The sequence below is a fragment of the Haematobia irritans genome, chromosome 1 (genome assembly GCF_050003625.1).
Source record: "Haematobia irritans isolate KBUSLIRL chromosome 1, ASM5000362v1, whole genome shotgun sequence".
NCBI classification, from domain to species: Eukaryota; Metazoa; Arthropoda; class Insecta; order Diptera; family Muscidae; genus Haematobia; species Haematobia irritans.
The window spans coordinates 203,901,300-203,927,038 of NC_134397.1; the positions used below are offsets into that span (position 1 = coordinate 203,901,300).

A 25,739-nucleotide genomic window follows, 5' to 3' on the forward strand; every position below is an offset into this window, starting at 1 on the left:
GTTCATTTTGCAATGGAAAAGGGTTCACTGTTTTTTCAGTGTAGGTCAGTATTTTCATCAGTGTAGAATTTTTTAATTGTGACAAAATCAATCACAAGCTAAAAAATCTCGAAACGACTCATAAAAAAATATAATCTTTAAATAATGCAATTTTGAAACAAAACAAAATATTCACATAGAGCAGAACCGATTAAAAGAAAACAAAAAATCATTCTCTTTATGACGTATAAAATCACTTGGGAATCATTACGTCCCCATCAATGGAGCAGCAGCAACATGTTTCTTTTGTTCAAGCTTTAGTTTTCAGTTACATTTCGGTTCAGTTCATTTCTGGACGCACTTAAACAAACACTACGTCTCTGTTAAACGTTAATACAAGCTGCGATTTAAAAAAAAATTAACACAAAAAAACCAACTCACACAAATTCAATAGCCGAGTATTAAAAGCGAATTTTGAACCTGCTCTGTATTCATAAACAAAGTGATAGCGTTTAAATGATATTATTTTTGAAACAATAAAAAAATATACCGTTTGATAGCAATAATTAAAAAAAAAAAAAAAACAAAACAAAATGAATTTGAATTTTTTGTAGTATATTTTAATTAAAAAAAACAACAAAAGAATTTACAAACGTTAGTGAAAAGAAGACATTTTTTGCATTTAATATTCAAAAAAAAAAAAATTTAATAAATGAAAATTTGATTAAAAAAAATAATTTTGAAATAAAGGAAAAAAAATTATAATTTTAATTTGGAATAAAAGTATTTGTTATATTTTCCTTTGTTATAAATAAATCAAATAAAATGTTAAAAAAATTAAATAAATGAAAATTTGATAAAAAAAAAAATAATTTTGAAATAAAGGAAAAAATTATAATTTTAATTTCGAATAAAATTATTTGTCATATTTTCCTTGTGATTTCAATAAAAGTAAATCACCTTGATGATTGCTCAGAACTAACAAAGGCTTAAGAAAAACTATTTCCTGAATTTTATTGATAAGAAACAAAGGATATTGGACTTGTTTACTATCGCTTTGGGAATGAAATTAATACGGCACTATGGGTAAGATTTAAGAAAATTTATTTATTTATTTATTGGTAAATTTCTTAGTACACACACACACTGAAAAAAAGCACACCCGATTCCAAAGATTTTGTCTTTACTTTAAAAATTTTGGTATTGATTCCGAGCCAAAGAAGCGCAGAATCCAAGTGAGGATACTTTTAAGACACAATTCTCTTTTAAATGTGGGTTTTGTGTACTTGCTTCTAGGAATCAAATTATAATTTTTCGATTTTTAAGCTGTTTTTCTTCATATGATATCAAAGTCCTTTAAAAACGAGTTAAGGACAATTTTATTTTCCAAATTAAGACTCGACTTCCAGTATAAATTATGGTATGTTTCAAGTAAAAAAACGTGTTTAAAATAAAGTGTTGAAAAACATGTCCTATATTTGAATGATTTTTTACTTTGTAGTCAAGATCCAAAAAGACAACGAATTTAAAGACAATTTCATAAATTTTAAAGATTTTTTCTGAATTATTAAAGCCAAGTTGATCTTACCGTTAAAATTTTTTTCTTTCGTCTTATGATACCAATTTTTAAGTCAAATCACTTAATTATAAGGACAATAACATACGACTTCATTGAAAAGTTTATTGGCTTTTGGACAAGGAGAAAAACTTTATATTAGAGAAATGCGTCTCCTATGCTAAGCAAAATTTGCATTCCTAATTTAAAGACATGAAATCTTTGACCTCACGACAATATTTTTTTCAGTGCAGGGTATGATCACCTCAAACATGTTTCAAGAGCAAAATGTTATTCTTCGATTAGAACATGGAATATTTTTGCCGCAAAAAAACAACATCTAAACGCTTTAAATTGATATTTTAATTACACTTGAAAAAATATTGACCTAATATATAGTATGACCTTTCAATATTTTTTCAAGTGTAATTAAAATATCAATTTAAAGCTCTCAGATGTAGGTCACTATTTTTTAGAAATTCTCAACGCTACCTTGATTTTCGTCCATTTCGATTTCTGACCATTTCAATAAATAGTAGTGTTTTCGTTGGATAATTCAAAATAGTGGTGCAAAAATGTCATTTGGGTGATTCCAACGGAGCGGGTGTGACATTGTTACTGACTATCTTCTTTATTTTGGTATATTTAATTTATAACAACAATTCATAAAGAGTGATTTAAGTAGATATATTTAATTGTAGTCAATTGACATACAAGGAAATTTAATAATATTTTAAGTAAAAAAGATATGGCTCGTATATCACCGTATCGGGTGTGACCTTAAGTTTTCCTTAAATATTGAACAGCAGCTTTCTGTATTGATTACTGTAAACTTTTTGTATGGTCCGTTAACAAAACATTTTTTTCATGGATTATGGATAGTATACTGCTTATTATAAGCTTTATTCCAAATCATTTCGATTATTATTTAGTTTGATATAAATATATTAATACGTAACGGGTGTGACATGTCAATGTAACGGGTGTGACACAGTCTCAATCTAGATGTGTAATAAGTAAAACCAGACAATGCAGATGGCTTTTTAAAAAAAATTATTTATTTTTATTCACAAAATCATATTCATACTTCAGTGTTACTTAAACTTATTGAAGAAACTTCAAATAAAAGAATAAGAAAATAAAAATTTCATTGACAAAAATATGTTTTTAAAACTTAAAAAAATTGTGCTTTCTCATAGACATGTTTATATCAGACTTATTTTTTCATTTTCTCCAAAGAATTGACTTCTAACATTGAATACGCTGTGCGACCTGCTAGGATATTGTAAGCATCACTTTTTTCAAAATAATGCTTAGACCGAATATTTTTAATTTGTTGTAGAGCTTTCCACCTATTTTCTAAAATAGTTTGATATTCTTTAATATCATTTTGAGAAACATGCAATAAAAGGAATAAATATACTTTATTCCTTTTATTGCAGAACCAATCAAAAAATTGTAACAATCAATAGGTTGATTTAAAATAACCTTACGAGCCTTCACTGCAGTCCACATCGTTCTCTTAATGACTGCCCCTATGCCATCTACTGCACCTTTGCCATGACTGGTAGGAAAAAACGACCACGATATTTCAACACCAAAGTCTTCCTTGGCAGTGCAAATGTTGAAAAGGTTATAGCGATTTTTGAATTGTGCGGCACATCCGTCAGAATATATTATAACTTTGGTAATATGTTTGTGCTTTTGTTTGAAGACCATTAAAATATTTCGCAGGAACACCCATACACAATATTTGCTGTGTGTGAGATCGTCACTTATAATACCGTAGGAATGACATTCAACTTCTTGTTCCGAATTTCTAGTCCATGCACAGGCAATAAATATTGTAGATTGATTGTGGCGCCAATGTGCGCTTTGTATTTCATCTTGGGCAATAATAGCAAAATTTTCTGCAAAATCTAACTGCAAGACGGCTTCGTTTTGGGAAAGCTTTGCTTTTGTCTCTTTAAAAAAGCGGCTTTGCTCGTTTTTAACAAAAACGTGAGTTTTGAATTTTAATAATTTTGAATTAAATACAATAAGTAGGTCTGCTACGGTGTCTTTCTGGGTAGTTATTTGTAAGCGTCCTTCGGAACATTGCAACCACTGTTTCCAAGATATAGGCGTCAATGTATCGTATTTAAGAGGTATGATATCGTTTACTCTGTCACAATTGCAACATTGGTTTGTCATACAATTTTCACTTTTTACATCGCAACAGAGCACATCCAAAATTTCTTTTGATGATGAGGGAACAGAAGGAAAAATGCTATGCAAAGCTTCTGTTAAAAAATTGAAATTTGAGTGATATACACATAGACAAACATCATGTGGAATTTCACTAACAATGCAAATGTTTTTTGGTCGGTATGAACAAAACTTAGACTTTCCGACTTTAACGTCTGGATTTTCTTGTCTAAACTGATTATAACACTCTCTAAGACTCATTATTAAATATCGTTTTTGAAGTTGAATCCGTTTTCCAGTTATGGGATCTTTTATGGATTTATAATCTTTAATGCCGGGACTTTGACGACTTAATCATCTCGAATGAAAAACTGTTTTATATTTGATATCACCTCTTCAGAAATTGCGTTACTTTTTGCTTCGGTATTATGCAAAGCCTTTGATAATTCCGAAGGAAGTATTTCAGAAGCGATTTCGAATAAAACAGCTTTCTTTTTCGATGGGCTCTGCGGTAAGCTTTTATTTTTACGTTAGTCACAGCTTTCTTCAGCGACCTTTTTGATTTATAAGATCCAATATGAGAATTCGAAGAGATTTTGCCCAGATCAATACTTCTATTTTTTTCTCTGCACTTCTTCTGTCGCTCTCTATCTCTATTCCGTTTTTCTTCCAACGCGTCATTATCCATCACTTTTTTCTTGTTATCCCGACGTTTCTTATCTCTTTCCCTTTCTTTTTCCAGATGTTTTTTAATTTAGTTGGATCTTTTTTCAACTCAAACCGAAATTTTTGCATTCTATTTTTGAATTCCATATCTGAAATAATGATATTGATATTTTTAAATCAATTCAAAATTGACCACGATTTTTGTGTAACGGGTGTGACAGATCTTATAACGCAACTAATAGCTTAAATATTCAAATGATACTGAAACATTTTAATTAATTTTATACAGCTTAGCTCGGACCTAACTTGCACAAAATATATTATATATATACCTACATAAAATTTATAAAAATTAAACTTTTTATATATTTACCGTATCGGGTGTGACAAATGAGACCCTCCGTGTTACAGAGACGCTTATAGCCAATAAATATTTTCAAAAAGTTACGATTTTGCACTAAACAATACTTGAAAATATGTACTTTCATGTGGCCAAAAGTCAAATAGTGTTGCCAATTCGCCAATAAATATAGTGCAGCCAACAATTTCATGGTACCCCATGGAAATGTCTTCTTACGAAAAAAACTGTTCCTAAATTTTAACAACTCTTCATGGATATTTAAGATTAGATTGTTCGTGATATCCGTTATGGTATTTTTTTCGCTAAAATCTGTTATATATTTTTAAATGAGCTGGGGTCAGTTTACGTGGAATCACCTATTTGCAATAAAAAGTGGCACATTTTTTGTAAAGCAAAAATAGGAATTAAATTTTATTATTTCCTTATGGAATTAAAATAAGATATAAATAAATCCAACAATAATTTTATCTACATTTCATCGAAAATGAATTCTTAAATATTCAATTCATATGTAAACCCAGATTTTCGATGTATCTTTTTAGGCGTTACCATTGCCCGTTTGATATCATTATGGTTTGTGAAAGAAAAAGTGCTCAAAATTTTAGTGTTAGGCGCATTACTTCGATTTTATGTTGAAGCACCGATCACCATTGTATCATTAAAGTGTTCCGGGATCAAATTTACGAAAACTATTGCACTAAAGGAGAAATTTATTAAAAAGTCTCACAACATGGCAAAAAGGTGACATAGAAATGTAAAAGGTATGGCAAAAGTGTCAACGCTTAAAAAAGTAGCAAATCAGTAACAACTCGATTTACACACACTGAAAAAATGTTCACCAAAATATTTCCAATTAAAATTTTAATTGCATTTTCAAAAATATTCAATTAAAAATTTAAGTGTTTCAAAAAAACTTTTTTTAATTAAAACCATATTTAATAGTATCAAATAATAATTAAAAAATTAATTTCGTGATAAAATCAGAAACAAGTAAGGAAAGTCTAAAGATCTAAATTTTCGATACCATATCACATCCGTCAAATGTGTTGGGCGCTATATATAAAGGTTTGTCCCAAATACATACATTCAAATATCACTCGATCTGGACAGAATTTGATAGAATTCTACAAAATCTATGGACTCAAAATTTTAGTCGGCTAATGCACTTGGGTGGAACACAATGTTAGTAAAAAAAAATATGGGAAACATTTAAATCTGAAGCAATTTTAAGGAAACTTTGCAAAAGTTTATTTATGATTTATCGCTCGATATATATGTATTAGAAGTTTAGGGAAATTAGAGTCATTTTTACAACTTTTCGACTAAGCAGTGGTGATTTTACAAGGAAAATGTTGGTATTTTTACCATTTTTGTCGAAATCAGAAAAAACATATATATGGGAGCTATATCTAACTCTGAACCGATTTCAACCAAATTTGGCACGCATAGCAACAATGCTAATTCTACTCTCTGTGCAAAATTTCAACTAAATCGGAGTTAAAAATTGGCCTCTGTGGTCATATGAGTGTACATCGGGCGAAAGCTATATATGGGAGATATATCTAAATCTGAACCGATTTCAACCAAATTTGGCACGCATAGCTACAATGCTAATTCTACTCCCTGTGCAAAATTTCAACTAAATCGGAGCAAAAAATTGGCCTCTGTGGCCATATGAGTGTAAATCGGGCGAAAGCTATATATGGGAGCTATATCTAAATCTGAACCGATTTCAACCAAATTTGGCACGCATAGCTACAATGCTAATTCTACTCCCTGTGCAAAATTTCAACTAAATCGGAGCAAAAAATTGGCCTCTGTGGGCAAATGAGTGTAAATCGGGCGAAAGCTATATATGGGAGCTATATCTAAATCTGAACCGATTTGGCTGATATTTTGCAATTTTTTCGAGACTCATAAAATATTCGGATGTACGGAATTTGAGGAAGATAGGTTGATATATACGCCAATTATGACCAGATCGGTGAAAAATATATATGGCAGCTATATCTAAATCTTAACCGATTTTTTTCCAAAATCAATAAGAATCGTCTTTGAGCCGAAACAGGAACCTATACCAAATTTTAGGACAATCGGACTAAAACTGCGAGCTGTACTTTGCACACAAAAATACATCAACAGACAGACAGACTGACATCGCTAAATCGACTCAGAATTCAATTCTAAGCCGATCCGTATACTAAAAGGTTGGTCTATTTACATACATTTAAATATCACTCGATCTGGACAGAATTTGATAGACTTCTACAAAATCTTTAGACTCAAAATTTAAGTCGGCTAATGCACTAGGGTATTTTGACCATTTTTGTCGAAATCAGAAAAAAACATATATATGGGAGCTATATCTAAATCTGAACCGATTTCAACCAAATTTGGCACGCATAGCTACAATGTTCATTCTACGCCCTGTGCAAAATTTCAACTAAATCAGAGCAAAAAATTGGCATCTGTGGTCATATGAGTGTAAATCGGGCGAACGATATATATGGGACCGTATCACCCTTTATGATTACTCCTTCTTGGCGTTACATACAAATGCACAAACTTAGTATACCCTGTACCACAGTAGTGGTGAAGGGTATAAATATTGGAAATATTTAAATTTTATAAAAATTTCGCAAATCTTCGTTTTCGATTTATAGGTCGATATATACGAATTAGAGTATAGATAAATTTGGATAATTTTTGCGAGTTACAAGGAACAGGTGGCTATTTCGGCCATATTTGCTAAAATCAAAAGAACATATATGGGGGTTTTGTCTAATTTCGAGCTGATTTTGATAAAATTTGGCACACATGGCTAAACTTTTAATTGAACTCTCAGAGCAACACATCAAAATTTTCGAAATGAAACTGTGGCCTCCATTGTCATATGAATCTAAATCGGGCGAAAGATATATATGGGAGTTATATCTAAATCTGAACCGATTATAACCAAATTTGGCATGTGTTGCAAGAATGTTAGTCCTACTCTCTGTGCAAAACTTTAAATAAATAGGCGTGAAATTTTGACCTCTGGGGCCATATAAGTTCGTATCGGACGAAAGATATTTATGGCAACTATATCTAAATCTGAACCAATTGCAACTAAATTTGGCATGTATAGTAAAAATGTTATTTCCATTTCCTGTGCACAATTTTAAGTAAATCGGAGGAAAATTTTGATCTATGGTGGTCATATCTGTAAATCGGACGACAGATCTAAATCCGAACCAATTTCAACCAAATTCGGTATACATATTTATAATGTTAGTTCTACTCCTTGTTCAAAAGTGTACGTAACTAGGGGTAAAACTTTGTCCTCTGGGGCCCATTGGAGTTTAAATCGGGCGAAAGCTATATTATGGAGCTATATCTAAATCTGAACCAATTTCAACCAAATTCGGTGAGCATATTTATAATGTTAATTCTACTCCCTGTCAGAGAATGAAGCCGCCGAGTCGCGCCGCCGATTTAAGCCGTCGCCGACCCGTTTTTAGCAGTCGACGCCGCCGACTCATCTCGACTCAAATTTAGCCGCCAATTAATCTAAAATATTGATTCATATCAGAAAAATTTAATAATATTTGTTATAGTTTTTGCCAAAATTTTGAACTTTCCACCTTCAATGAATTAGTATCAAGTTGCTATAATAGTTTTACAAAAGTTCAGCTCAAAAAATTTGAATGAAATGTAAGTTTGATTGTAGGATTGGTTGTACAACTAATCTCATTACAATTCGGAAAACTTCAAATTGATTTTATAATAGATAATTTTGCGCCGCCGAATAGATAATTTTTTATCGGCTTAGCCGTCAAGCCGCCGCCGCCGGAGGCAAATATTTAGTGTCAGCGGCCGCCGACAAAAATGGGTCGGTTTCATTCTCTGCTCCCTGTGCAAAATTTCAAGTAACTCGAAGTAAACCTTTGGCCTCTGGGGCCATAGGAGTGTAAATCGGGCCAAAGCTATATATGGGAGCTATATCTAAATCTGAACCGATTTCAACCAAATTCGGTACGCATATTTATAATGTTAATTCTATTCCCTGTGCAAAATTTCACGTCAATCAGAACAAAAGATTGGCCTCTGGGGTCATAGGAGTGTAAATCGGGCGAAAGCTATATAGGAGAGCTATATCTGAATCTGAACCGATTTTGACTGATATTTTGCAAAATTTACGAGATTCACAAAATATTCGATTATACTAAATTGGAAGAAGATCAGTTGATAAATACGTCATTTATGAACAGATCGGTTATAAATATATATGTCAGCTATATCTAAATCTGAACCGATTTTTTTCCAAAATCAATAGAGATCGTCTTTGAGCCGAAGAAGGACCCTATGCCAAATTTGAGGACGATCGGACTTAAACTGCGAGCTGGACTTTGCACACAAAAATACATCAACAGACAGACAGACGGACATCACTGAATTGACTCGGAATTTAATTCTATGCCGATCGGTATGCTAAAAGATGGGTCTATGACTACTCCTTCTCGGCGTTACATACAAATGCACAAACTTATTACACCCTGTACCACATTAGTGGTGAAGGGTATACCAAGGACTTAACTTATTTTCTTATAAAATTACACTAATGCATTAATTAATTAAATTTAATTCAACTAATGTGATAGCTATTTAATTTGCTTTAATATAATTTTATTCTATTTAAATTACATAGTATATAATTTAATTTGAGTTTTTAGTTTTTGCGTTGAGTGTAATATTTCTAAACACTCCCACATGACAGGTTATTTGATAATGTAAAATTTCGCATGAATGACTTTTGCTTATTCTCACTAAAATGCACCTTTTAATGGTTAAGGTGATAAAAACTCATCGTTTTGGAAAACAAAAACTTGTATTATGATCAGTATTTTATATAAGGAACAGTTAATGACATATTCGTATATAAATTTATTGATAATATAATACACCATCCGATCCGGCTGAAATTTGGTACATGGTGTTAGTATATGGTCTCTAAAAACCATGCAAAAATGGGTTCACATCGGTCCATAATTATATATAGCCCCCATATAAACCGATCCCCAGATTTGGCTTGCGGAGCCTCAAAGAGAAGAAAATTTCATTCCGATCCGGCTGAAATTTGGTACATGATGTTGGTATATGGTATCTAACAACCATGCAAAAATTGGTCCATATCGGTCCATAATTATATATAGCCCCCATATAAACCGATCCCCAGATTTGGCTTGTGGAGCCTCTAAGAGAAGGATATTTCATCCGATCCGGCTGAAATTTCGTACATGGTGTTGGTACATGTTCTCTAATGACCATGCAAAAATTGGTCCACATCGGTCCATAATTATATATAGCCCCCATATAAACCGATCCCCAGATTTGGCTTGTGGAGCCTCTAAGAGAAGGATATTTCATCCGATCCGGCTGAAATTTCGTACATGGTGTTGGTACATGTTCTCTAATGACCATGCAAAAATGGGTTCACATCGGTCCATAATTATATATAGCCCCCATATAAACCGATCCCCAGATTTGGCTTGCGGAGCCTCAAAGAGAAGAAAATTTCATTCCGATCCGGCTGAAATTTGGTACATGATGTTGGTATATGGTATCTAACACCCATGCAAAAATTGGTCCATATCGGTCCATAATTATATATAGCCCCCATATAAATTGATCCCCAGATTTGTCCTCCGGAGCCTCTTGGAGGAGCAAAATTCATCCGATCCAGTTGAAATTTGGAACATTTTGTTAGAATGTGGTCTCTAAGAAACACGCAAGAATTGGTCCATATCGGTCCATAATTACATATAAACCGTTCCCCAGATTTGATCTCCGTTCCCCAGATTTGATCTCTTGGAGGAGCAAAATTCATCCGATCCGGCTGAAATTTGCAGCGTGGTGTTAGTATAAGGTCGCTAATAACCATGCCAAAATTGGTCCGTATCGGTCTATAGTTATATATAGCCGACCCCCAACACACAAAAAGTGGTCCATATCGGTTCATAATCATGGTTGTCACTCGAGCCAAAAATAATCTACTAAAATTTTATTTTTATAGAAAACATTGTCAAAATGTTATTTCTATAGAAAGTTTTGTCTAAATTTTATTTCTATAGAAAATTTTTTCCAAATTTTACTTCTATAGAAAATGTTGTCAACATTTTATTTTGTCAACATTTTAATCGGCCTTTTTAGTTTAATATATACCACGTATGGACTATGTTGTATATATTACGGTGTTAGGAAGTTTTAAGATACCTTGCCATCGGCAAGTGTTACCGCAACCCAAGTAATTCGATTGTGGATGACAGTCTTAAGTAGAAGTTTCTACGCAATCCGTGGTGGAGGGCACATAAGCTTCGGCCTGGCCGAACTTACGGCCGTATATACTTGTTCCCTTCTCAAGATAATCGATAAATATTATTCCATGAACATCCCAAAAAACAGAGGCCATTACTTTGCCAGCGGACTTTTGAGTCTTTTCACGCTTCGGAGACGGTTCACCAGTCGCTGTCCACTCAGCCGACTGTCGATTGGACTCAGGAGTGTAGTGATGGAGCCATGTTTCATTCATTGTCACATATCGACGGAAAAACTCGGGTGTATTACGAGTTAACAGCTGCAAACACCGCTCAGAATCATCAACACGTTGTTGTTTTTGGTCAAATGTGAGTTCGCGCGGCACCCATTTTGCACAGAGCTTCCGCATATCCAAATATTGATGAATGATATGACCAACACGGTCCTTTGATATCTTTAAGGCCTCTGCACTGTTCGATTAACTTCATTTTACGGTCATTCAAAATCATTTTGTGGATTTTTCTGATGTTTTCGTCGGTAACCATCACTTTCGGGCGTCCACTGCGTTCACCGTCCTCCGTGCTCATTGCACCACGCTTGAATTTTGCATACCAATCAATTATTGTTGATTTCACTGGGGCAGAGTCCGGAAACTCATTGTGAAGCCAAGTTTTTGCTTCTACCGTATTTTTTCCCTTCAGAAAACAGTATTTTATCAAAACACGAAATTCTTTTTTTTTCATTTTTTTCACAATAACAAAAGTTGCTTCACAAAAGACGCTCTATCTCACAAACTAATTGACTTGCAGACGTCAAATTTTGACACGAATCATTTGAAGGTTGGTACTATATAAAAATAATATGCATTTAATACTAGCGACGCCATCTATGTTTCAGACCGGGGACTTATCAGCAAACCTGTTAAGGTTCTATTTGAAAAGAGCCAAGAAATTAAATTAATGTAATAATGTTAACTTATTTTTTGAGGTTTAACACGATTTTACCAAAAAATATAAAGCATCCTTCATCTGTTATATGGAATGCCCTCAGCAACAACATATTGCTCTAAAAGTTAATAAATACAGATGTTTCCTTGCACTTCACTTATTCAGTTTATTTACAAATAAAATATCTATAAAATATATATATTTCATAAACAATATTTTAGATTTCCACAACAACAACAACATCAACACACAATTTCTTTATAAGTTCATTACGTTTCCGATTTTGTTTATTTACATATGTCGAGTACAAGTCTAATTGCAATGAGAGATAAACACACTGCGAAATTAACGATCGACCGATTGACCGACCGACCATACGACATACGTTTGATAGGAGCTTTACAAGGAGAGTGGCCGTTGATTGGTGGTAGTACGTTTCGTCTTCAAACTTGGCTGTTTTATCGATGATGTTAACTAATAGTGTTTTAGATAGACCGAATAGATCGAATTTATTTATATTGAAGTGTATTTGGGAAAATTTTATTATTACAGTTTTACAATTGCACTTGCACATATAGCCATCATTCTGAAAGCGTGAAAGGATATTTTGCCATTAAAAGAGAAATATTAAAAAAGGATGTGGAATATTTTTAAAATAATTTGATAAGTGAAAGAGAAAAAGTGAGAAAATATTAAAAAAAAGTTTAGTAAAGAGGAAATTTTAAAAAATATTTATAAAGAAAAAATATTAATAGTATAGTGAAGTGGTAATAACAGAAAAAAATACTTGTATTTTCGTCACAAATTTTGCTCAGTATTTTTGGATAAAAAATAAATAAATAAATAAAGTAAGTTTGTAAGCAGTTAAAACAAATTAAATAAGTTGAACAATTAAAAAAAGGACTCTACACCCAAAGAAAAGCTTACTTTCATCCGGCAAAAAATTTTAGACAAACAAAATTCACCTTTATTATACAGTGTTTTCTGTTAGAGCAAATAAACCTACATTTACGATAAGTGATTTAATGATAGCCTCTAAATACTTTTTTATTTATTTGTAATGAAATTTTTTGAGCATCAAAAGAAAAATTTGCTTATATTCCTTCCTCAGGAAAGAAAACTCCACTTTCGATGTAGAAATTAAAAATGAAAGTTTTGTACTCGATAAATTGAATTTTCCTGAAAATAAACTTTATTAACTACACAGAAAAAATATTTTTTTCTCCGAAACCAAAATAAAATAATCTTTTGTGGTATAAAAATTAAGCACTACATGGCACCATAGTTCAATGGCTAGCATACCCGCCTTGCATACATGCACTGAACAAAATATTTACGTAATATTAAAAATTACGCAACCTAAATTTTAGGATGCACAATTTTCCTTAAAGTAAAGAGAAACTCTGTTTGTCAAAATTTTATTTCCATTTCTATAAAAAATTTGTTAAAATTTTATTTCTATAGGAAATTTTGTCAAATTTATATTTCTACAGAAATTTTTGTCAAAATGTTATTTCTATTGAAAATTTTGTCAAAATTTTAATTCTAAAGAAAAATTTTGTCAAAAATTTATTTCTATAAAAAAATTGTTAAAATTTTATTTCTATAGAAAAATTTGTTAAAATTTTATTTCTATAAAAAATTTGTTAAAATTTTATTTCTATAGAAAATTTCGTCAAAATTTTATTTCTATAAAAAAATTTGTTAAAATTTTATTTCTATAGAAAATTTTATTTCTATAGAAAATTTCGTCAAAATTTTATTTCTATAGAATAATTTCTGAAAATTTCATTTCTCTAGAAAATTTTGACAAAATTTTATTTCTATAGAAAAATTTGTTAAAATTTTATTTCTATAAAAAATTTGTTAAAATTTTATTTCTATAGAAAATTTCGTCAAAATTTTATTTCTATAAAAAAATTTGTTAAAATTTTATTTCTATAGAAAATTTTATTTCTATAGAAAATTTCGTCAAAATTTTATTTCTATAGAATAATTTCTGAAAATTTCATTTCTCTAGAAAATTTTGACAAAATTTTATTTCTATAGAAAATTTTGTCAAAATTTTATTTCTATAGAAAATGTTGTCAAAATTTTATTTCTATTGAAAATTTTGTTAAAATTTTATTTCTATAGGCAATTTTGTCAAAATTGTATTTCTATAGAAAATTTTGTCAAAATTTTATATCTATAGAAAAATTTTTGACAAAATTATATTTGTTGTTTTTTTTTTTTATTTCATCTTAAAACCCTGCATTGACTAAACTACAAGTGTAGCTTAACCAACAGAGTAAAAGAATGTTTGTCAAATTTATGTGGGCAAAGCCCTATAGACTGCAAGATGGTCGGATGGACTAATAAAACAAAACGAATGAAAACAAGTATATACAGCACTAAGTTCGGCCGGGCCGAATCTTAAATACCCACCATCATGAACCAAATATTAGAGTTTCCTTTGAAATTTCAGGAGGGCTTGAGGACACTTCCCGAAGATAAATTTAAAGATTTCACCTATGATAGTCCTCATCAGATTCTGGATTTATAAGAACCATTTTTGTTTTAGTTTTAGAGGAATCATTAACATCTCTTGTAAGTGTGCAAGAAAATTATAAAATAACGTCTTGATTTGAAATCTAAAATCTGTAGAAGTAAAATCTGGAAATTTTACATTGAGTTTCAAGCAATTTTCATGATCAGTGCGCCTTCTACACCCTCAAGAAGTGAAGTCGGTCTATATGGAGGCATTACCAAATGGACCGATAAAAACTTAATCCGATACACGTTTTTGTGAGCCTAAAATACCAGAATATTTACAATTTCAGGCAAATCAGATAAAAAGTACGGTTTCTAGAAACCCAAGGAGTTAAATCGGGAGATCGTTCTTATGGGGGCTATACTAAAATATGGACCGATGCACCTCTTTATGACCCGAAAATACCTCTAGATTTCCAATTTCAGGCAAATAGGATAAAAACTTCGGATTCTAAAAGCCCAAGAAGTAAAATCGGGAAATCGGTCTATAGGGGGGCTATACCAAAATATGGACCGATGCTCACCATTTTTGGCACACCTCTTTATTGTCCTAAAATACCTCTAGATTTCCAATTTCATACAAATTGGATAAAAACTACGGTTTCTATAAGCCCAAGACCCCAAATCGGGAGGTCGTTTTATATGGGGACCATACCACAACATGGATCGATACTCACAATTTTTGGCACACGTATTTTTGGTCCTACAATACCTCTAGATTTCCAATTTCACGTAAATTGAATAAAAACTGCGGTTTCTATAAGCCCAAGAAGTAAAATCGGGAGATCGGTCTATATGGTGGCTATACCAAAACATGGACCGATACTCACCATTTTTGGCACACCTCTTTATGGTCATAAAATATCTCTAGATTTCATATTTCAGTTAAATTGGATAAAAACTACGATTTGTATAAGCCCAAGACCCCAAATCGGGAGATCGGTCTATATGGGGGCTATACCAAAACCAGGACCAATATAGCCCATCTTCGAACTTGACCTGCCTGCAGACAAAAGATGAGTTTGTGCAAAATTTCAGCACGATTGCTTCATTATTGAAGACTGTAGCGTGATTACAACAGACAGACAGACGGACATCGTTATACCGTCTTAGAATTTCTCCCTGATCAAGAATATATATACTTTATATAGTCGGAAATCGATATTTCGATGTGTTACAAACGGAATGACAAACTTATTATACCCCCGTCACCATTCTATGGTGGTGGGTATAAAAAGAGGAAGCACGCTCAAAATAAACCCAGCCAACTGCACTCAAATTTTGTCAAAAATTTGAAAAAATGTATTCCTTTTAATTTTGTCAAAATTTTATTTCTATAGAAAATTTTGTCAAAATTTTATTCCTACAGAAAATTTTGTCAAAATTTTATTTCTATAGAAAATTTCGTCAAAATTTTATTTCTATTGAAAATTTTGTCAAAATTTTGTTTCTATAGAAAATTTTGTCAAAATTTTATTTCTATAGAAATGTTTGTCAAAAATTTATTTCTATAGAAAATTTTGTCAAAATTGTATTTCTATAGTACATTTTATCAAAATTTTAGTTCTATAGAAAATTTTATCAAAATTTTATTTCTATAGAAAATTTTGTCAAAATTTTATTTCTATAGACAATTTTGTCAAAATTTTATTCCTATAGAAAATTTTGTCAAAATTTTATTTCTATTCGAAATGTTGTCAAAATTTTATTTCTATAGTACATTTTATCAAAATTTTATTTCTATAGAAAATTTTGTAAAAATTTTATTTCTATAGAAAATTTTGTAAAAATTTTATTTCTATAGAAAATTTTGTCAAGATTTTATTTCTATAGAAAATTTTGTAAAAATTTTATTTCTATAGAAAATTTTGTCAAAATTTTATTTCTATAGAAAATTTTGTAAAAATTTTATTTCTATAGAAAATTTTGTCAAAATTTTATTTCTATAGCAAATCTTGTCAAATTTTTAATTCTATAGAAAATTTTGTCAAGATTTTATTTCTATAGAAAATTTTGTAAAAATTTTATTTCTATAGAAAATTTTATCCAAATTTTATATCTATAGAAAATTTTGTCAAAATTTTATTTCTATAGAAAATTTTGTCAAACTTTTATTTCTATAGCAAATTTTGTCAAAATTTTATTGCTATACAAAGTTTTGTCAAAATTTTATTTCGATAGAAAATTTTATCAAAATTTTATTTCTGTGGAAAATGTATGAAGTGCCTCTTACTTGGTAAAAAATCTATTATTTTTGGTAGAATTCTACCAACTCATGCAACTGTGACTGCATATCCCATAGCGGCGAAACCACTTAGAGAACTTACAACTGAAACCGGAACGGAGTAAGCTTTATTCTCGGTGTATGTTTTATTGCATTAACGATGGACGCAGTACATTTTGAACATGTATACAAATTAATTGTAAGGAATTTCTTTAAATTAATTCAAATTATATTAACATTTTTAACAGTTATATTAAACAAACTCCTCCGGAAGCAAAATGCTTTTAATTTATAAATTAAGTCACAAATAATAAAAGTGAGTGATTCTGGCACTACTCAAGATGAATTAAATTCTAGTCAGGCATACATCCAATGAATATGCATGACCAGTCTAAGCGATACCAAACAAAAAGTAAAACTTGTCACTTATCCAATCTACCCATGGTTCTGTGAATCGGAAGTGAGATATAATTGCAAAATAAACAAAACAAATATTCTTCCAAAGTTGCTGGACTTTGCTTTAGTTTTTGATTTTTTGTAATAGTAATTGTGTTTACAAAAAAAAAAAAAACTAATAATAAAAAATTAAATTTAGTTTCTATTGTTTGTCCAGCCTACCGACGTGATTTGAATTTCTGGTTTTATAGGCAATTTGGATGTGATTAAGAAACAAATAAAATTTACGAACTTGACTTTTACATTTGCTGCAACTAGAACTTCATGTAAACTTCCATAGAGCCACACCTCAATAGAAAAAATATGTTTGATTTGAATTTTTAAGTATTAGGCAAATGCCTATTGCGTCATACACTCAAAAAAAGTTTACTAAGATCGAACGAATTTGGTATCGATACCGAGCCAAAAATTGCAGCTTCCTTAAAATGAAGACATTTTTTGGGGACCTATCTAATAAAAATTACATACATACAGAATACAGATTTTATTTTATATATCCAGGATGGTCTGAAAATCAATTTTTGAGATTGCTTTATGGGGGCTATATATAATTACGAACCGATATGCACCAATTTTTGTATGGCATATACTAATATCACGTACCAAATTTCAATCGGATCGGCTTAAATTTGCTACTTCAAGAGGGTCCGCAAGCATGGTTGCCACTCATGCTAAAAATAATCTACCAACATTTGACGAAATTTTTACCAAAAATCTACCAAATCTTATTTTGACGTTTTTGATAAAATTTTATTGGTTATTATGATAAAATATTTTTACTTCGAAAGAAATGTTTTATTATTTTATACGTTCATTTATGATCTCTCCTATTAGCATCAATGTCATGGGTGTACAAGGTTAGGTTAGGCAGTCCGATATTTTAGACTCACTTAGACTATTGTGTCCATTGTGATGCCACAGTGGTGAACTTCTCTCTTATCACTGAGTGCTGCCCGATTCTATGTTAAGCTCAATGACAAGGGACTTCCTTTTTTAAGCCGAGTCCAAACGGCATTTTACATTGCCGTGAAACCACTTAGAGAAGCTTTGAAACACGCAGAAATGTCACCAGCATTACTGAGGTGGGATAATCCACCACTGAAAAACTTTTTGGTGTTTGGTCGAAACTGGGTTTGAGCCCCCGACCCTGTGTATGCAAGGCGGGCATGCTAACCATTGCACCACGGTGGATGTACAAATATCATCACAATGGGTTTTGGCCAAACAAAACATTTGCCAAAATTTTATTTCTGTAGAAAAATTTGCCAAAATTTTATTTCTATACAAAAATTTTTACAAGAATTTCAATAGAAAATTTTGTCAAAATTTTATTTCAATAGAAAATTTTGTCAAAATTTTATTTCAACAGAAAATTTTGTCAAAATATTGTTTCAATAGAAAATTTTGTCAAAATTTTATTTCAATAGAAAATTTTGTCAAAATTTTATTTCTATAGAAAATTTTGTCAAAATTTTTCAAAATTTTATTTCTTTAGAAAATTTGTCAAAACGTTATTTCTGTACGAAACTTTGTTGAAATCTTAGTTCTATAGGAAATTTTATCAAAATTTTATTTCTATAGAATATTTTGTCAACATTTTATTTCTATAAAAAAATCTGTCACAATTTTATTTTGTTAGAAAATTTTATTTCTATAGATTTTTTTTTTTAATTTTCTTTTTGTAGAAATTTCACTTCTATAGGAAATTTTGTCAAAATTTTATTTCTATAAGAAATTTTATCAAAATTTTATTTCTATAGAAAATTTTATCAACATTTTATTGTTGTTGTTTTTTTATTTCAGCTTAAGCTGAAATAAAAAAACAACAACAATGCTTAAAGAACAAAACCAACAATAACAAAACAAAACAAATGAAAACATTTTATTTCCATAAAAAAATTTGTCGAAATTGTATTTTTTAGAAAATTTTGTCAAAATTTTATTTCTTTAGACTTTTTTCAAAATTTTCTTTTTTTAAAAATTTCATTTCTATAGAAAATTTTGTCAATTTTTTTTTCTATAGAAAATTTTATCAACAGTTTATTTTTATAAAAAATTCTGTTAAAATTTTATTACTGTAGATATTTTTGTTACAATTTTAGTTCTATAGAAATTTTTACCAAATTTCATGTCTATTTTATGTTGGCCTGATATCAACGCAGGCTGTTGTTTGGTCCAAATTTCGTCTAATTGGACAGCAAATCAATTACTTTACATTAATTACAATTTTAAATGCGTGCTAATTGGACATTTCTAGGGAAAATTTTGTCAACATTTTATTTCTATAGACCATTTTTCAAAATTTTATTTCTATAGAAAATTTTGTTAAAATTTTATTTCTATAGAAAATTTTGTCAAAATTTTATCTCTATAAACCATTTTTCAAAATTTTATTTCTAGTGAAAATTTTGTCAAAATTTTATTTCTGTAGAAAATTTTGTTAAAATCTTAGTTCTATATTAAATCTTATTAGAATTTTATTTCTATAGAACATTTTTTCAAAATTTTATTTCTGTAGAAAATTTTGATAAAATTTTATTTCTGTAGAAAATTTTGATAAAATTTTATTATTTTGTTTCCGTAGAAAATTTTGTTAAAGTTTTATAAAAGTTTTATTTCTATAGAAAATTTTGTCAACATTTTATTTCTGCAGAAATTTTGTCAAAATTTTATTTCTGTAGAAAATTTTGTTAAAATCTTAGTTATATAGGAAATTATATGAGAATTTTATTTCTATAGAAAATTTTTTCAAAATTTTATTTCTATAAACCATTTTTCAAAATTTTATTTCTAGAGAAAATTTTGTCAAAATTTTATTTCTATAGGAATTATGCTAATTGGGCATTTCTAGGGAAAATTTTGTCAAAATTTTATTTCTATAGACAATTTTTCAAAATTTTATTTTTATAGAAAATTTTGTTAAAATTTTATTTCTATAGAAAATTTTGTTAAAATTTTATTTCTGTAGAAAATTTTGATAAAATTTTATTTTTATAGAAAATTTTATCAAAATTTTGTCTCTGTAGAAATTTTGTCAAAATTTTGTTTCCGTAGAAAATTTTCTTAAAGTTTTATAAAAATTTTATTTCTATAGAAAATTTTGTCAAAATATTATTTCTGCAGAAATTTTGTCAAAATTTTATTTCTGTAGAAAATTTTGTTAAAATTTTAGTTCTATAGGAAATTATATGAGAATTTTATTTCTATAGAAAATTTTGTCAACATTTTATCTCTATAGACCATTTTTCAAAATTTTATTTCTAATGAAAATTTTGTCAAATTTTTTTTTGTGTAGAAGATTTTGTTAAAATCTTAGTTCTATAGGAAATTTTATCAGAATTTTATTTCTATACAAAATTTTGATAAAATTTTATTTCTGTAGAAAATTTTGATAAAATTTTATTTTTATAGAAAATTTTATCAAAATTTTGTCTCTGTAGAAATTTTGTTTCCGTGTAAATTTTGTTAAAGTTTTATAAAAATTTTATTTCTATAGAAAATTTTGTCAACATTTAATTTCTGCAGAAATTTTGTCAAAATATTATTTCTGCAGAAATTTTGTTAAAATTTTATTTCTGTAGAAAATTTTGTTAAAATCTTAGTTATATAGGAAATTATATGAGAATTTTATTTCTATATAAATTTTTTTCAAAATTTTATTTCTATAAACCATTTTTCAAAATTTTATTTCTAGAGAAAATTTTGTCAAAATTTTATTTCTATAGGAAATATTAACACAATTTTATTCCTGAAAAGATTTTCTCAAAATTGTATTTCTATAAAATATTTTATTACAAGTTTATATCTATAAAAACTTTTGTCAAAATTTTTTTTCTGTAGACATTTTTATTAAAATTGTATTTCTATAGAAAAATTTTGTTAAAATTTTATTTTTACAAAAAAATGTTACTTCTATAGAAACTTTTGTCAAAGTTTTTTTCAATTGAAAATTTTTGTCAAATTTTTTTTTCTATAGAAGAGTTTGTCAAAAGTTTATTTGTATAGAAAATGTATTGCTATATATATATATATATATATATATATATATATATATATATATATATATATATATATATATATATATATATATATATATATATATATATATATATATATATATATATATATATATATATATATATATATATATATATATATATATATATATATATATATATATATATATATATATATATATATATATATATATATATATATATATATATATATATATATATACATATATATATATATATATATATATATATATTTGTCAAAATTTTATTTCTATAGGAAATATTAACACAATTTTATTCCTGAAAAGATTTTCTCAAAATTGTATTTCTATAAAATATTTTATTACAAGTTTATATCTATAAAAACTTTTGTCAAAATTTTTTTTCTGTAGACATTTTTATTAAAATTGTATTTCTATAGAAAAATTTTGTTAAAATTTTATTTTTACAAAAAAATGTTACTTCTATAGAAACTTTTGTCAAAGTTTTTTTCCATTGAAAATTTTTGTCAAATTTTTTTTTCTATAGAAGAGTTTGTCAAAAGTTTATTTGTATAGAAAATGTAAAGCTATATATATATATATATATATATATATATATATATATATATATATATATATATATATATATATATATATATATATATATATATATATATATATATATATATATCTATATATATATATATATATATATATATATATATATATATATATATATATATATATATATATATATATATATATATATATATATATATATATATATATATATATATATATATAAATATATATATATATATATATATATATATATATATATATATATATATATATATATATATATATATATATATATATATATATATATATATATATATATATATATATATATATACGGGAGCCACCGTGCTGCAATGGTTAATAGTAGTAGTTCGACCGAACACCAAAAAGTTTTTCAGCGGTGGATTATCCCACCTCAGTAATGCTGGTGACATTTCTGAGGGGAATTCTACTTAGTAGATTAGTAGAATTCCCCTCAGAAAAAAACAGTAAAAATCTACCATTTTTTGTAGAATTCTGCCAATTGTGGCAATTATGTCCGAAAGCCATATCAGATCGATAGCTTGTTCTGTACGGAAAAGCAAACTCTTCTTTCAGCGTAGTTCATATTTAAGATATTATTCATGCTTATATTTTTGCTTTGCATATTTTAAATTATCCTTTAAAATGTAATTTGCCATAGTTTATGTGTATGTTGATTTTTTACAAAATGTCAACACGACAATTCGCAGAATATTTGCATGACTAATAGAATTTTTACTTTCACTTGTTGATAGCCAGACAAATGTGACCACTATGGCGGCTCCATGCAATAACCTTCTGCCAATTCATTCATGCATTCAATATTTTATTATATATACAAATGGGCCTTTCGTCCTTTCCCGTTTGATGTTCCATAATTTATCATATCTCCCCTCTTCTTTTGTAATTTCAGCTATCGTTTTAAGTGTCATTCGCCTGTTCACTAAATGAGTTTTGAGGCCAGACAAATCAAATATCAAGAAGTAAGTCCATTTCAAATGAGTGAAGGATTTACACAGTCACATTCACGCAGTCACGCTATGGAACCCGTCAAAACAGGACGTATTTTTCTGGCAGCAGTTGCTGGTGAGTTATGAATTTAGAGTGATTGGAAAGATGAATATTAATTTCAATTTTTTTCTTTACAGCCAATTTATCAGCCTTTGCTGTGGGTACATGTTTAGGTTGGACCTCTCCCGTAACGCCAAAATTAAAAGCTAATGATACCTCAGATTCACCTTTAGATCAACCAATAAATTCATCAGATGAAGCATGGATTTCATCGATTGTTGCTTTGGGTGCCCTAGTCGGTAAGTTTTTCAAAATTTGGAAACTATTGCTAACAACGAGAACCAAAAAGTCATATTTCCAACTTTTTAAACAATAAAAGCGATTTAATTCGACTAATACCGTAATTTTAAGCACTTTCACCAGAAAGCATTTTTTTCGGATATGAGAAGTTGGCTATTAGTTTTAAATTTAAGGGCTCTGTAACTTCTTCTCGGCTTTAATTCTGAATCCAATTTTTTGATGGGTTAATTGTTAGTCTATAATGGCAAGCTGTTATTTCAGGGTCGCTTAGACAATTCCATCCATTATGACTGGTGGTGAACTTCTCTCTTATCATTGAGGTGGGTTAATGGGTTAAATAAATCGCCTCTTCACTCTCACTTTCTCCTAAAATCAACCAACACTTGCTAACCACTGCATATCATATGAGCATCATATGTATGCTTAGTGGCAACATTTCTCACTTACACACACACTCTCTCTCTCAATACTATCTAACCACTGAGTAAAGCATGCTAACCACTCTACAGTGTTAAATACTAAACCCTACAGTGTTTATAAAATTCTAAATCTGTTCTTTTTTTGTTTGTCTCTCCCAATTTGTAGCACCTTTTGTTGCTGGTCCCTTGGCCGATAAAATTGGTCGTAAATGGGTCTTACTTTCCAGTTCGGTATTTTTTGTACTCGCCTATGTCCTCATGATGATTGGAGGATCAGTGTGGATTTTATTGGTGGCCCGCCTTATTCAAGGTTTCGGTGTGGGTTTTGTGATGACAGTACAACCGATGTATGTGGGTGAGATAGCCACAGATAGCGTGCGGGGAGCAACAGGATCTCTAATGCAATTGTTCATTGTTTGTAAGTGTCTGTGTGTGTGTGTGTTTAAATTCTTCAGATAGATACATAATCTAATCAAATTTCGTTTTAATTTCTATTTGTCATTCTAGCTGGCATTTTGTATGTCTATGCCATAGGTCCTTTCGTCTCCTATCAAGCTCTGCAATGGTGTTGTCTAGTAGTACCGATTGTCTTCGACATTTGCTTCTTCTTTATGCCTGAAAGTCCTTATTATTTGGCTGGCAAAGGTCGTAAAATGGAAGCTTTGAAATCTCTACAATTTCTACGAGGCCAAAGTGTTAGTGGAGCACAAGATGAAATGACTAGCATTCAAGCTGGTGTAGAAGAATCAATGGCCAATAAGGGTTCCGTGGCTGATATAATCAAGAATCCCGGCAATAGAAAGGCTTTATTCATTTCTGCTGGTCTCTTGGTATTTCAACAATTTTCTGGCATCAATGTGGTCCTATTCAATTCACAATCAATATTCGAAAGTGCCGGTACAGGATTAGATCCAGCTCTTGCCACTATTATTATTGGTATTGTCCAAGTAGCCTCGTCGGGTTTGACTCCCATTATCGCCGATCGTTTGGGACGCAAAGTAATTTTGTTAACCTCCTCCAGTGTCATGACTGTGGGCTTGGTAGCCTTGGGTGCCTTCTTCTATATGAAACTGGTTGTGGGTGATACCTCCAATGTGCTATGGTTACCAGTTCCAGCTCTTGTGGTCTATAATATTGTCTATTGTATTGGTTTTGGCCCTCTACCATGGGCTGTGATGGGTGAAATGTTCCCTGCTAATGTCAAATCCATTGCCTCATCCATTGTGGCTTCCACCTGCTGGATTTGTGGTTTTCTCGTCACGTATTTCTATCCTGCCCTAGATGCTCTGGGAACCTATTATGCTTTCTGGTTATTTGGTATATTCTGTGTCGTTGCCTTCTTCTTTGTACTCTTCATTGTGATGGAAACCAAAGGTCTAAGTCTACAAGAGATCCAGGATAAATTAAATGGCAAATAGATTTAAGTAATTAAAGCTTTTATGGCATGGAAAAGTACGCCTAATAGTTATATGACTATTTTTGTAGGATATCGAAATATTTAAGTTTTGTTTTGAGTATTTTACAATCGAGGACTACGAATATGAATTACACTCCCACTAAAGTATTCTTTAGATAGGTTTTATATACATATATATATTTTATAATGTTCTTTATAAAAATATATTTACTTTTAGACTTTTAAGTATACAAATGATTCCTTATATACATGATATTTTATTATATTTAAGAATAAGTGAAATTTATATAAGAAAATTTGTCTATATTTTAAAATAAAAAAATTTATATATAATTTAAAAAAGGCATACATTTATATCCCCGGGACGAAACGAAGATATGCTATACTCTATATAAAAACCAAATTTTACGAAGGTTGCCTTTTATATTTTGGGGTTTAGATAACAAAAACATATGTTAATAATCGAAAATCGATTTATTGCTTTTCAAAATATTCCCCCATTAAGATTTATACACTTTTGCATTCGTTTGAACCAATTGGAAAAGCACTTTTGCCACTCTGATTGACATATCTCAAAAAGTTGCATTTTGAAAGTATTTAACAACTGCAGGATTCAGGTGTCGAAAAAAGTTCACCTCTTATTTTTTTACGTATGGGAAAAAAGTTATTCGGTGTAAAGTCAGGACTGTGATTGAAGACATTTCAATTAAAAATTAATGGGATCAATTAATTTCGTGATTGAATCAGAAAAGAAATTTTTTGTGTGTATTTTGCCCATATTTTCCCAAATT

General features: G+C 29.5%; 1 protein-coding gene across 3 annotated transcripts; it reads left to right on the plus strand.

Annotated features, from left to right (window-relative positions):
- Window positions 1-933: 933 nt before the first annotated feature.
- On the plus strand, window positions 934-25,290 carry LOC142222460 (facilitated trehalose transporter Tret1). 3 transcript variants are annotated; one of them, XM_075292616.1, is made up of 5 exons: window positions 934-1,065; window positions 22,715-22,887; window positions 22,950-23,111; window positions 23,698-23,949; window positions 24,039-25,290. In XM_075292616.1, the coding sequence occupies exons 2-5, from the start codon at window positions 22,749-22,751 to the stop codon at window positions 24,947-24,949; spliced, it is 1,464 nt and encodes a 487-aa protein (XP_075148731.1). In that variant the 5' UTR covers window positions 934-1,065; window positions 22,715-22,748; the 3' UTR covers window positions 24,950-25,290. The 3 variants fall into 3 exon arrangements, with proteins under 3 accessions (XP_075148731.1, XP_075148730.1, XP_075148732.1); XM_075292615.1 differs by lacking the exon at window positions 934-1,065 and adding an exon at window positions 12,524-12,841; XM_075292617.1 differs by lacking the exon at window positions 934-1,065 and adding an exon at window positions 12,524-12,837.
- Window positions 25,291-25,739: the final 449 nt, after the last annotated feature.

Coding starts and splice junctions, on each gene's coding strand:
- LOC142222460 (XM_075292616.1), top strand. CDS start 22,749: ATGAGTTTTGAGGCCAGACAAATCAAATATCAAGAAGTAAGTCCATTT. Junction 22,888..22,949: donor TTTTCTGGCAGCAGTTGCTG/GTGAGTTATGAA, acceptor TTTTCTTTACAG/CCAATTTATCAGCCTTTGCT. Junction 23,112..23,697: donor TGCTTTGGGTGCCCTAGTCG/GTAAGTTTTTCA, acceptor CCCAATTTGTAG/CACCTTTTGTTGCTGGTCCC.